Genomic DNA, 14,809 nt, shown 5'->3' with positions numbered 1-14,809 from the left:
TTCATCCCTCAGCCCACATCACCAAAGTAGATTAATCAGTCACTTATTACATTTGTTGTTCCTGGGACCTTGTGATGAAGCAATTAGTTGGCACATTTGCCTACATGACACTTTAACAATAATTAATTCCTGAAGATATGAACAGTAGTATGTCTTGATTACAACAGGACAGGAAATCCGTTTGAAATGGAAAAACAGGTGCGTGTTTTGGGTGGGACCCTTCATCAGAGATGGAGAATTGACTATTCTGTTAACTTAAAAATGTGATCCAGGGGATAGTCCTGTTTCAAACATAAGTCCTTTGACAAACCAAATGTGCACCAATCAGGATTAACCATGTCGGTTTAGGGGAAAAATATTGGTCAGGACACCTGGAAAATTTCTTTGAATTAATAGCAATTATACTTAATAAGTCAAAGCGTATGGTCTTCTGTGGATCACATCTCACGTTTTCAAAGCAAGCCAGTCCCGGAACTTTCTACGTTGATTTATTTTAATCCATTATCCAAAAAATACTGAATCCGTGGTTCGATTTTCAGCAAAGCCTCGAACTACAAAGCCTTATCTGTCACAGTCTTATGGTTCCACATGTTCACTTACTTCCAGTGTCCCAGCAGCACCTATGGGAGTTTCAGGTCAACCCGTGAATACCCGGACGAGGCAATCTTCTTTATCCGGACTCACCCGCTCATGCATGACTCGGTCTATCCTGTGAGTCAGCGGCCGGTGCTGATGCGAGTTGGGGTGGATTACAAGTTTACTCGGCTCTCTGTGGACCGGGTTGAGGCTGTGGACGGACAATATGACGTGATGTTCATTGGAACAGGCGAGTAGCCATAATAACCTTTTTAAAGTCCACCAACCAGCTCTCTTTAAAATAAAAGTACCTATTAATAACGACTTTATAATTTGGGTCTAACATTTAAATTAAATTAACGCTTTACTAATTAGTCATTTGTATGAAAAGAACTATTCTGGGTTTGACTCAACTCCCCACCAGCAAAATAATTAACATCAAAACCTTCCAAACTATTTTACAAAAGCATTAAACCATGCAGAAGATGCAAACTCTCAAGCATGCAGAACAATAGGTGTCAAATGCACCTGTGCATTTTGCAGGAAATGGTAATTGGATGGTCTTCCTCTGGTAAATGTATGAGCTCTAGTCACTGGTATTGCCAGTGTATTATAGCAGAACATAAATTGGCAGAAGTTCACCTTAAACATGTTGTAGATTGTTGTTTACTTGAGGTGTATTCCTATTAGTGCCAGACTAGCAACTACCCCCATGTCTACTTATCACACAGACCTGTTGAAAAAAGGTTAGAAAGACCATCACATCCACTATTGCCCTCCCTATCCATGAGATATAGCAGTCTCTCATACCAGTCTCTTCCATTGCTTATTGTGCTTACTTCTTTGGGGGTGGGCGGGGGGGGGGGGGTGTGTGACAAAGATAGAAATAAAAAGTCTAAGGCCAATTTCAGGAAGACCTCTGGGAAATCTCTTCCTGAAGCATCAAAAAATTGCCATGCAACCTATCCATTCTACTTCTGATCCTCCTCCTCATCTTCCTCTTCATCGTCCTTGTCTTCCTTGTTGTTAGCCTGACTCACAACCCCCTATTAGGAGAATTGGTTTGATCCCACTGTGGGTGTTGGGGGAAGGCTGAGGCACTGGCATTCCACATCTCTTGGACACAAATACCCGGCTGGATGTCAGCACAATATTCAGAGGCCCGAGCTCTGGCCTCCTGGTAACCAAGGTATTCTGTCCATTCCTAGAGTCCCAAATTTTCCATGCTTAGTACTCAACTCCCCCAGTTTCAGCTTTGTGCTTTGCAACAGATAACAGTCACCTCACAGCCAGCAGGCAAGGAGACTTTCACACAAACCATCTGGGTGGAAGTTAAAGACCAGTGGGTTAAACTCTTGTGCCACCAGGTACTTATGAATTTGTTGCACACAGCAATCAAGATCATCATGAAATGTTACCTATAATCCCTGATGAATTGTGACTGATCCTCTGTATACTGCACTGCAGCTCATAATGGCTGCCACTTTTGAAATATACAAGATTCCAAAGGGATTTGATTGGGTGGATGCTGAGAGATTGTCTCCACTGGTCAGGGAATATATAACACGGGGGCACAGTCTCGGGATAAGGGGCCTGAGATGAGGAGAAGTTACTTCACTTAAAGGGTTGTGAATCTTTGGAATTCTCTACCCCAGAGGGTTGCAGATGCTCCATCGTTGAATACATTTAAGGCTGGGATGGACAGATTTTTGGTGTCTCAAGGAATGAAGGGATATGGGGAGCGGGCGGGAAAGTGGAGTTGAAACCCTAGATCACCTATGATTGTATTGAATGGCAGAGCAGGCTTGACAGGCCACGTGGTCTACTCCTCCTTCCATTTCATATGTGCTTATGCCACTTGATGTTGCCAGTGTATGCAGAAGCTGGCTGGTATCCTTGTGCTGTAACTGTAGTTTTATCTCAGAACATTGTGACTCTCTCATGTTCTAAACCAGTGGAGCCTTATCATCAATTGTGTTTAAAAACGAATCAGCTTCATAAATCTTATTTTGCTGGTCTTAGTTGCAATATGCAATAAGGTAATTTAGCTTTCCATCCTGGCACGTTTAAGCAAGAACTGTTTAATCAGTTCAAGGAAGGGTTGTGTGCTTGTTTTGGATATTGATGAAAGCAGATAGGGCAAAGGGCCTGGAAGATATTGTAGGACGGAATGTCTGTTGCTCCTTTACTGATTACACTGAGACAGTGCTCGCAAACCACACTTTATAAAACAAGAGTTGACACTCCTATTCTGTTTTTCTACAGACACTGGGGTGGTCCTGAAATCTATCTATGCTCCCAAAGCAAACCAGGAGGTAGAAGAGATCATTCTAGAAGAGTTGGAGGTATTCCAGGTAAGTAGGGAAAATTACAAAGGTAACTGAATGGAACTAATTCCATATCTTACTGAAGCTATCAAATCACTTCACCAACATTGATCCAGCTGCAACATTTTGAAAGAAGGAAGGATAGATATGACAGGATATGTCAGACTTGCAAACAGAATAATGACATTTGTGCTGCAGCTGAGGTGACACTGGTCCAGGGAAGTAGTATGAAGTGGTCTCATTTTACATCAGTCCTACTTTTCATTTATAGGGTGTAAGAAGAAATAGCCATGAAGGGAAAGGGTGAGGGGAGAGCCGGACATTGTGAGGAAGGGTGAGGGGAGAGCCGGACATTGTGAGGAAGGGTGAGGGGAGACCCAGTTATTGTGAGGAAGGGTGAGGGGAGATCCAGTTATTGGGAGGAAGTCTGGGGGAGACACAGCTATGAAGGGGAGCATAAGAATGTAAGAAATAGGAGCTGGAACGGCTATATGAATTCTCGAGCATGCTCCACCATTACATAAGATCATGACTGATATAACTTCATTTTCCCACCCTATGACCCTATCCCTTGATCCCCTTAGTTGCATAACAATCTGCCCATCACTGTCTTAAATGTATCCAATGACTTCGCAGCCATAGCCCTCAGAATCGAGAATTCCAAAAATTCACAGCCCTCTGGGTGAAGAAATTTCTCCCTATCTGAGTGCTAAATGGCTCAGCCCTTATTCTGATACTGTGATCCCTAGTTCTAGACACTCGATCCAGGGAAAACAGTCTCTCAGCGCCTATGCCGTCCAGCCCTTTAAGTGTTGTGTGCGTTTGAAAGAGAATGCTTCTCATTCACTTAAATTCCAAACAATATTCCACTAAATCTCTCTTCATAGGATGATCCTAGATCTCAAGAATCAACCTATTGAACTTTGGTTGCCTCTCCTCTGAGGCAAGTGTATCCTTCCTCTGGTACAGGGGCCATAACTGTACACGGTATCCAAGTGTGACCTCGCCAAAGCCCTATATAAATGTGATGAGACTTCCTTACTCTTATGTTGCAAATCCTTGCAATATAGGCCAACATACCATTTGCCTTCCTATTTGCTTGCTGTACTTCAATGTTAACTTTTTGTGATTCACATACAGGGACACTCAAATCCCTCTGCGGGCCAACAATTACTAGTCTCTCGCCTTTTAAGAATATTTTTTTCCATTCTTCCTGTCAAAGTGGATAATTTCACATTTCCTCGCATTATACTCCCTTTGCCATCTTCTTGCCCAATCACTTGACCCGTCAATCTCCCTTTGCAGCCTCTTTGCATTCTCCTCAAATCCTCCTGCCATATGAGGAGGTTCAGCCATGTTGGGTAAGGGTATGCAGCGCTCCAATCATGGCGGAAAGGCAGTGAGAAAGTGCGCAGCCGTCTTGAGGAGATGTTGACATGAAGCGTAACTGGTGTGAGAGACGCTGAGACTGAGAAATGAAGGGGTCATATGGCCTTCGCAGACTGGCTTAATTTAGGCACTTGACTTAGGTGGCAGAAAGGCTGGGAAAAATGTAAAACTGCATCAGGGGAGATGGAGGCAACATTCGGTGGAGTTGAGGTGGGGATCGTAATTCAGATTAATCATTTTAAGGAACAAAGGCATCTCAGTTAACAGCGATACAGTGCAAAGAAGCTGTATATTTAGGCAGTGTAAAAAAAATTTCCTGATATGTGCATGATCCTAATAAGGGTATTTCTTGGCAAATCATTTATACATTTATGAAATTTCAGTCAGGCAAGTCATGTTAGTGTGCTTGCCGTGGGTTTTAGCACTCAAGGGACTAGTTTGGCATGAGATATATCAGAAAATCCAAACTAGACCCTGCTGTGCTAAAACCTACATGAATGCCGACCACTGAATTACTATTGCCAGGGGATTAGAGAGAATACATGCTTTTATTTAGGGCCTTCTTTAATATTACTTTTTAATGTATTTTCTCTGGCTGTGTGTGATCCTCCTTCTGAAGATTTGTGGGGCTGCTTTGCGAATTAGAAGCCTACAAGTGACCTACTGACCATCTAATTGAAACGAAGCCCAGACTATCATAAAGTAATAATGCAAGAGACTATTTGTTTCTTTTGATCAGGGTTAAAGAGGAGGAATAGTCATCTTAATGATCTCATGTAGCCCAAATAAAATGAAGGGACAAATTGCTGGTCGGGAAGGGCCTTTGCATAAGCCATTTGGTGTAAAGTCCCCTATTCAGTGGCATCAGGAGTTGGGAGCTCTGCACTCTGTCCAAACAAGAACCCAAGGGAGCAAAGAAATAACAAAATGATGTTTTTTTTTAAACTAATTTTTTTTAAACTAATTCACAGGATTAGGCCAGCATTTGTTAGGAACATAGGAACAGGAGTTGGCCATTCAGCCCATTGAGCATGAACATACAAACATACGAATTAGGAGCAGGAGTTGGCCTGTTCCACCATTCAATAAGATCATGGCTGATCTGATTGTAATCTGAACTTCACATTCCTGCCTATAACCTTTCACCCCCTTGCTTATCAAGAACCTATCTACTTCTGTCTTAAAGATATTCAAAGACTCCGCCTCAACCACTTTTTGAGGAGGAGAATTCCAAAGTCTCTCAATCCTCAGAGAGAAAAAAAATTCCTTGTCTCTGCCTTAAATGGGCGACCCCTTATTTTTTTTAAACAGTGGACCCTACTTCTAGATTTCTCCCACAAGAGGAAACATCCTCTCCACATCCACCCTGTCAAGTCCCCTCAGGATCTTATATGTTTCAATCAAGTCACCTCTTACTCTTCTCAACTCCAGTGGATACAAGCCTAGCCATTCAATTAACTCATGGCTGATCATCTACCTCAATGCCACTTTCCCCACACTATCCCCATTTCCAACATTGTTGCCCACTCCTAGTTGCTCTGAATGAGCGGTTTGCTAGGGTACTTCAGAAGGACATTAGTAACACATTGGTGTTACTTACAGGCCAGAGAATAAGGAAGGTAGATTTTCTTTCCTGAAGGAAAGTAGATAGATCCTTGATTAGCAAGGGGGCAAAAGGTCCTCAGGGGGGAGGAGGGGGGGGGAGGTGGGAGGTTGGCAGGAATGTGAAGTTGAGGTTACAATCAAATCAGCCATGATCTTATTGAATGGTGGAGCAGGCTCAAGGGGCTGAGTGGCCAACTCTTGCTGCTAATTCGCATGTTTGTATGTTCATGCTCAATGGGCTGAATGGCCTACTCCTATTCCTATGTTCCGAACAAATGATGGCCTAATTCTGTAGTTTAAAAAAAAATTTCCCCTACAAAACATCATTTTGTTATTTTTTTGTTCCCTTGGGTTCTTGTTCGGACAGAGTGCAGAGCTCCCAACTCCTGATGCCACTGAATAGGGGACTTTACACCAAATGGCTTATGCAAAGGCCCTTTCCGACCAGCAATTTGTCCCTTTATTTTATTCGGGCTTTTCTTTATTTTTCTCTGCTGCTTCTCAGCTTTAAATAAGAAGTCTGAGGTAAAAATGATATTTCAACTGTTAATGTCATGGACACCCCCTTAACTGTGCTTTAATTTCTCCTCAGGACAAATCACCCATCACTTCAATGACTTTGTCCAGGAAACGGGTAAGTGGTCACATACTGCATATTTATTTGCGATAATTCATGATGAAATCTTTCTGTCGAATGTGAAATCACAATGCCCTGAGTGGCAGATTGTGAAAATTATTTCGTGGGAGTAATGGAGTAGAGATCACTTCCCATTGCTGAAACAGTTCGCAAAAAAACATCTTGTGTAAGCTTCAAAATCAGCGACTCAAGAAACTTTTTTAACTCTGTCCAATAATAAGAAAGATTGACATGAATTCACAGGATCCAGACGTACACAATCAGCAGTAACAGTTCTTGGAAAAAAATGTACCCAGGCCCGTGGAGTGACTCAATCATATGGCTGAGCTGCATTTTGCTAGCTTCTGCAGGGGGAAGCGGCCGCCTGGATAGATTTTACCATGGGCCATGTCACCGCTCTGAGGGAGCAGAGGCATGAGTCAGTTTCCAGGATGATACCTGCTCCCAGTTAAACATAGGTAGCAGTGACTAAATAAGACTGTGAGCTTCCAACTCCACAATACATGTTAAAAATAAACTGAAACTTAGGAGGAATTTCCAGGCAAAAGCTTTTTCTGAGGATTTATGACCCACATACCATTTAAAGCCCTTGCAATGATTAACATGTTGCTATCAGGTCTGTAATTGTCTCTCTCTCTCTCTCTCTCTCTTTCGGGGGACCATACCAGAGATGTGGGCAGCATCTTCTGCCATTTTTAATGGTACATTTGGAGACGGAGGGCAATAATTAGGGTAGGAGGGCAGTGGGTGAGCACCCCGACTCCACCCCAATTGAATCCAGGGCAGGAAGGCCTGTGATTGACCTTCCCGCCTCGCTGCCAATTGAGGCCCTTAAGTGGACAATTAATGCCAGCTGACCTTGTCCTGCTGCCGCTGGTATTAACCCAGCTGAGGGCAGGCCTGTTGCCATGCTGCGTGCACGACAAGTAAACCTGTGCGGGCTACTTGTTGTTTCCCTGGAATTGGGGATGGGAGTTCTCTCCTTCAAAGGTACTCGGTGCCTGATCAAGGGACCCGGCATTGGGATGGAGGGTTGGGGCACTGAGACCCAACCCCCTGCCCTTGCTGCTGACCCTCCCTATAACCGCCCTACCCTGTGACCCTGCACCGCATGAGACCCCTCCCACCATTAATTACCTGTGGCTTGGGCCTCATTGCGAGCCTGGGCCTCTGCTGGGTCACTATCATGCAGCAGCCACCACTTCCTCTGTGGCGCTGCTGAGCAAAAGAGCTGCCGGCCTCTGATTGGCTGGCACAGCTCTTGGTGAGCAAGACCTCCTAGGGTCCTGATCCTGTGGAAAGGCCTGCCACTGGCCTCTCCACTGCCTGTTTGGCTTGTGGTTCAGTAGACCCTCCCCTAAAGGAGGCAATGGTGGGGGGTGGTCTTTCACCAGCTCTTCTGCTGGCAGGCGAGACCCAAGTTGCCTCCACAAGACTCCTCCCCCACCCTCCCCCCCAACCTGTGTGACCTGCATGTATTGGATGTCTCATTGGAACACCTTGGGCACAATGTCCTGTGCCATTCAGCCCACTGATGTCAGTATAGCTGCCATTTCTGGCTCAACATCTATACCGCCATCTCTACGTCAGAACAAGACCTACAGTAGGATTGACACTTCACTGAAGGAGTGCTGCACTGTCAGAGGTATCTTCTTTCAAATAATACATTAAACTGAGGCCCTGGCTTTAGTCTCAGCTGGATGTGAAAGACCCCTCAGTGCTATTTTGAAGAAGAGCAGGGAAGTGTTCTCTACTCTAAAGTGAGTTGTTATGATCTGGGTGACACTGCCTAAAAAGGAAGTGGGTTGAATAGTAACTTCTGAAGAGAATTGCATGGATATATGAAAAAGAAAAAGAAGATCCGGGCTATGAGGAAAGAGGGGGAGGTGAGTGGGACTAAATTGACAGCTCTTTCAAAGACTTAGCACAAACACAATGGGCCTAACAGCCTCCTTCTGTATTGTATAATTCTATGATCTGAGTTTAAAGAATGGTGCCTTGAAAACAGTTGCCAACTGTGGTTTTCATTACAGCAGTGGCTCTACGTTGGCTCAAAGAGTGGCTTGGCCCAGGTCTCCTTGTACCAGTGTGATTTATATGGTAAGGGCTGTGCTGAATGCTGCCTGGCGCGGGACCCCTACTGCACCTGGAACGGAAGCTCCTGCAGCACATACGTACCCAGCACCCGCAGGTCAGTCCGTTGCTGCAGTAACTTGCCTGCTTGATTAATGTTTTGTCTGTTCGTTGTCTTGCTGCATACGAGTGTGCATACACCACGACAGCCTGGATGTGTAAAAATCCTGAGCTTGGCTGGTCCGTCACACTCCAGATCTCACATTCAAGAAATTCCAAAGATTTAAAATACAAAGATTTGAAATAAGTGAAAAACGGTGCTGCTTTTTATCGCGTTAACAACCTAAAGACAGACACTGGGAATTTACAAGCAGCTGCTAATCTGTAGAAACTTTTCACAGTAGTTAGCCTCAAGATGTGCCTATTTGGACCACATTCCCTCCCCACCCTCGTGAACTTGACCAAGGGAGAAATTAGTTCAAATACAACTTCATCCTAGCATTTCTGCATCACAACTTTGTTCTGGCATTCCGACTATCCCTACAGTGATACAGTGTATTACTCAGTACAACAGAAAATTAAACACTGGTCCATGGATTGTATTGTACCATATGGGAATTTCTAGACCATTAGGTTTGCATTCATCAAGTGAGGGATGCGACAGGTGAAAATGGAACACCTTATATAGCAGCATGCACTCCCAGGTCAGTCAGAACATGGAGCCTCAGTCGTAGAATGAGGTTCCCCCTCAACACCCAATTATGTGCCTTACCCCAAATCTCAGAAATACACTTCCTGCTACCTGAGATGGAATGTTTAAAGTTTGCACACCAGGCATTCTGATTGGCCTAAATGAGAGGGCCAGTTGGTCCAGGTTAGGGGCTGTATGCATGTATGGCATGCTCCCATTAGGAACTGGGTGGAGACTGTTCCACAACAAGCCTTTACATAGAAGGTACAGCAGAGAAACAGGCTATTCAGCCCAACTGGTCAATGTCAGTCTTTATCCTGCACACACACCTCCTCTCTCACCTCTTCTTCTCAGCCTTTCAGCATAGCCTTCTATTTATTTTTCCCTCATGTACTTATCTAGCTTAACCTTGAATACATCTGTGTATTGCTTCAACGATTCCACATGGTAGCAAGTTCTACATTCAAACCATAAAGAAGTTTGTCCCAAATTCCTTATTGGATTTAGTATTCCACCAGTCTTGGATCAGTTTTTAACCCAGAGGTGAAAGGAGGATATCTTTATCACCAGGGAATATCAAAGGGTTAACAGTTATCCAGGTTGCTAGTTTACCATATAAACATAAGAACATGTCATGTCTAGTGTGTAACAAGACACTAACACATCAAGAGAACACAACATTGCCTAAACGCCAGAATGTGTTACCACAACCATGAGAGACATTGCAAGTTCGGCATAGGGATTTTGGACTATCATTAAATGTCCATGATTGTATCACTGAACTCATGACAGGAATGCTATTGTACTATGTGACTCCAAATCTGAACTAGCATCTCCAGGGTTATCTGAATACATCAAATGTTTTGCACCTCAGTTATTCACCGTGGATTTTCACAGCGCAGGACGGCCCTCAGCCCTTTAACACAGGAATTCCCTTGATTTATTGGCATCTCATTATGTGCTCCAACCTACGTGCACCCCTGCACGTGAACTAGCAGCCTACTGTAATAGTGATGGGGTATATCAGCTGCTGATACCTGGGTTGGTCCCAATTACCAGCTAAAAAAGAAACATCCACTGAACTCTAAAAGAAAAAAATCCCTCTCCTGAAGAAAATGGGATTCAAAATCCTTCAATAACACACACCCCGTAACCATTATTTTATTTGTAAACCATCTAAACCCCTCGATTATATCCCTGCCTGTAGCTCATTCCCAGTATTCAATTTTCTGTGTATAACCCATACCAATTCCTCAGTTCAATTCCAGCCTTTAGCTCATGGTCATTCATTACCATTTATATATTCAATTATTTTAAACACCTCAAAGCCCTAGGTTAGATTTCCGTCCATAACTCTCCTGGGGATCCTTTCTATATATAAACATCCAAACTCCCCATTATATTTAATTATTACTCTCTAATTGCACCACATAATGAAACTTACTATCTGTGAAGTAAATACTAAGGATTGGGCAGCTTTCAAAAGCCTTCCTGAGGCAACAGATTTGGCCATTGACACAGGGCAACTGAACTCTTAGCTGTTGGATACTGTTCAAATAAACCACAGGATAAAAGAGAACACTTTGGATTGAGACTTCAATGGGTTGCTGTTGAACCTGACCCCTTGCTGTTATGTTTGCTTGCAGAAGACACACTCGACAGGTCGCTCTGAATGGAGACCCTTTGACTCAGTGCTTCAACCAGGGAGGTAAGTGTCACCAATGAACGAAAAGGTCAACTCATTCATGAGCGTAATCGTTGAAACGCTTACATTTAAGAAGTAGCCTGTCAAACTGTTTGAGGTTAAATTAAATTTCTTTAAAGGCTTTTTTTGGACAAATAATCAAGTAATTTTCCAGTGTTGCTATCCTCAAAAGCAAAAGACAAAAGGAGGTCAGTACAACCCTTGCATCTGCTAAAGTCAAATTGCAACCAACCTAAAGAAGTTGTAGAGGGGAATTTTTTGCACTTTTTTTGGTTATCTCTAAGATGCACCACAGCAACTTATCAAGACTTCTTTGACAGCACCTCCCAAATCTGCAACCTCTACCAACCAGAGGACAAGAGCAATGGGCACATGGGAACACCACCACCTGCAAATTCCCTTTAAACCACACACCACCCTGACTTGGAACTATATCAATGTTCCTTCAATGTCACTAGGTCAAAATCCTAGAACTCCCTACTTAATAGCACTATGGGCTTATCTACGTTCTGCAGTGTTTCAAGAAGGCGGCTCACCAGCACCTCCTCAAGGGCAAATAGGGATAGGCAATAAGTGCTGGCCTTGTTAGCGACACTCACACCCCGTGAATGAATGATAAGAAAAGACAGTTTCCAAAATTTTCAAAATATAAGGTTAAAAAGTGGCAGGAAAGAGTAAGAGATCTTAAAAGAGTACAACAGGAGCATTTTCTGAGAGAACATTTTATAAAAGTTGCCTTACTGCAGCTGGATTTCTGTGTTTAAAGAAGTCTAATTTATTTTTTCCCATGAAACCCTAGGAAAAGGCTATACAATAAAATTGCACCGATGTCATCCATTTTGAGATTAAATGCCAGACTGACCATTTTGAAATTTGAGTTTGAATGGGAAGAGGGATGATTAGGGATCAGTACCTGTTCCCAATTCGGAGATGTGGGAAGTCTTTTGCACTTTTTGTGGACACTGAACCCTGCACCAAGCTATATAGGCTTTGTGAGTCAACAGTGTGTGAAGTTAAAGCGATGATAAAGCCTTGAGAAAGCTCAACACAATTGAATATTCTGACAAAAGATGGAGGAGAAAACACACACCACGTACCAGCTTTTTGCTGCCATCTTAATGTGCTGCCGGCTTCTAAATCCTTCCAAACCTTTCCTCTCCCCCACCTCCCTGGCTCCCATTTACTCAAAGGTTACTCAATGGGAATTGAGCCCCTAACCTGACATTGAATATTTAAATGAGCTGGTCCCACCAAATTCGCCAGCAGCTGCTGGTGCTGCCCTTGGGCCTCACACCACAATGTGGATTTTCAGAACCTGAAATGTTAATGGATTATTCAACCTTGGAAGTCAGCACATCTGTGCTACTCCTACTTTTGTCAACAGTCGCTGGACAGTGATCAGGAGCTGATTTTCTGACTTGAGCTGATTTTCTTTTCCCTAGCTCAGTGCTGCAGTGGCCAGTTTTAACCCATAAGTGCTGACGTCAGCTGAATCAGCATGGACAAACAGTTGGAGTTGGGTCCTGTTTATGGCCTGTATGATTCAGTGACTCACTCAGTAGGCCATTGGGAGGGGGGTGTGGCGAGTATTGGGGGTGTGATGGTTGGGGAGGAATGCAACTTTGAAATAAAAGCAAGATGTAAAAGGAGGAGGTTGGCACCAAGACCAGTGTGGAGGCTGATCAGTGCGTGAAGGGTCAGACTGCTTTGAAATGGTGGCCAGGCCTTTTTGTCTCCACATGCCACAAATTCACCCACAAGACATTTAACCGTGGCTTGTGTTTCAGAAAAATAACGATCAGAGGGTTTGTAAGACTAGTGGGCTGTTTCACTAGAAAAATACTGGCAACTGGTTCTATGTAACCCTGTGCGGGTGTGAAGGTTTACAGCATGAGAAAATGGGACATCAGTTCACTTTTGTCTTCTGCTGTCCTTACTGATCTCTTCAGGGTCAGGGATGGGCTGACAGAGGGCAAAACACCCTTAATGTGGCATCATCAAGTTCTCCTGGATCGGACACAATATGGATTTGGCAGGTTAAGGATAATTTCTCTGCCCTCTTAACGTGATCCCAAGTCTGGTACAGCGCCGGTTAGATGCTAAATTCTTCAAACGTGTTCACCCTCAAGAGCAATTGCCAGTGCACATAATTCTGGGCAGTTTGCAAGGCGGCCCCACAGCCAGACTGCCCAGATTAATTTCACGTTGGACCCTTACAGTCAGCACAGAGGATTCAGCATCCATCACCCTTCACCAGGCTCAAACCCTGGGGTCAGAGGGAAGAGGGTAATGCCTGTCACCCTGGGTTTGGATTCTTTAACCACTATTTTGTAACCATGTTCAAGAACAGCAATGAGATAGAATCCATTCCTAGCAATCGTGCTGATGGTAAAGTTAGCCTACTTGAACCCAGAGCTTCTAGCCTAGAGGTAGGGATGTGACACAAGACATCCCTAATTCTGTACTACACCTTCAAATAAACCAAACCTATGTTCAGTTTACCAGTCCCATGTGAGATTGGTAAGTCTGTATTAAGCAAAGGTAGAGAAGTGTGGAATCAAGCGTGACAGTCCCATGTAGCTGGATGTTAGTGAGAGGTGTTGGAGGAGAATGTTACCATTGTAATCCAGGATTATCCTGCAATGAATTGATAAACCATCTGTCTGCCAAATTGCTTCAGGTCTGCATCTTTTGAACTTAAGGGAGCAGAGGTGAGGGCTGTACCAGTGGTAAAAGCCAGGGTGAGAGTAATGGTTCTACTGGGGACCAGGGCATCGAAGGTGGAAGTGAGGTGTGGTTGGGCAGTAGCTGCAGAAATATCATAAGACTCAGATAAATAGATGTTTGTTAGGTATGGGTATCGAGAGATATAAAGCAAAGAGGGGTAAATGAGGTTGAAGTACAGACTGTGATCTACTTGAATGGGGCAACAGGTTCAAAGGGCTGAATGGCCTACTCCTGTTCCTACTGTCCCTATGTTCAGATAATGATAGCAATACATTAGAGCTCTCAGTAACTTGTTTCAGATTAGGCCAAAAAGCCTTGGACTTAAAGATTTAAGGAGGCTTTTTGAATCAATTACTACAACTTCAGTAGTTTAGAGTTTACCCTGACAGTTTTCTGAGTTTGACCTTGAACTTGTGGCCTCCCCCTGATGTAGACTGCAATGAACAGCCAATAGGACTCACTCCTGCTAGATGGTGCAATATAGGGTCCTTCACTCCAGTAAGTGCTTTGTGAATACTGGTAAGCTGCAGTATTTATTGTAAACTGATTCAAAGCAACTAAGGAGTTTGACGTAAATATAAAATGAAACTTATTTATTTAGCAGTCCCCTTTAGCCATAGCCATTCATCTTAACATAGGTGTTGTGATGTCTAGACATTTGGCTGAAAAATATCCTCAGGAATTAACAATACAATTAGGCTACATACAATAGAATCATTTTGGCTCCTTCAATAACGTACAAAATTGGAAAATATGAAGGTTTTTAAATATTCTCTTGCTCCTGGAAGACTCATCTCAAACTCTCATAACGATAAATGGCCACTGAGACATGATTAAATATGGCATGAAGGTGTTGTAATGCAGCCAGTATCCCCAAGTTTTACCCTGCCTCCAATCAACATGCCACTTCTATATGCTTACTGTAGGGGCCATGCATACCTGGACTGAAGAGAAGGTGATGTTTGTTGTTGACGGGAATAGCACATATTTGGAATGCATTCCCAAATCACAGCTTGCCACTGTCACGTGGTTGCTGGAGTCGAGTGACAAGAGTGGGCAGTTGCAGGAGGTAAGGCCTC

General features: G+C 43.6%; 1 protein-coding gene across 2 annotated transcripts in view; it reads left to right on the top strand.

Moving 5' to 3' along the window:
* Positions 1-14,809, top strand: part of sema3h (sema domain, immunoglobulin domain (Ig), short basic domain, secreted, (semaphorin) 3H) — a 203,875-nt gene that overhangs the window by 181,081 nt on the left and 7,985 nt on the right. For both annotated transcript variants that reach the window (XM_078543789.1, XM_078543788.1), the window contains 6 exons: positions 607-826; positions 2,842-2,930; positions 6,490-6,531; positions 8,568-8,725; positions 10,945-11,006; positions 14,657-14,799. In XM_078543789.1, the coding sequence (XP_078399915.1) occupies positions 607-826; positions 2,842-2,930; positions 6,490-6,531; positions 8,568-8,725; positions 10,945-11,006; positions 14,657-14,799 (714 nt within the window). The remainder of the gene's footprint in view (positions 1-606; positions 827-2,841; positions 2,931-6,489; positions 6,532-8,567; positions 8,726-10,944; positions 11,007-14,656; positions 14,800-14,809) is intronic.

The sequence above is a fragment of the Cetorhinus maximus genome, chromosome 6 (genome assembly GCF_964194155.1).
Source record: "Cetorhinus maximus chromosome 6, sCetMax3.hap1.1, whole genome shotgun sequence".
NCBI lineage: Eukaryota > Metazoa > Chordata > Chondrichthyes > Lamniformes > Cetorhinidae > Cetorhinus > Cetorhinus maximus.
Note: the sequence above shows the minus strand (reverse complement) of the source record. Positions and strands in the feature narration are given on the sequence as shown.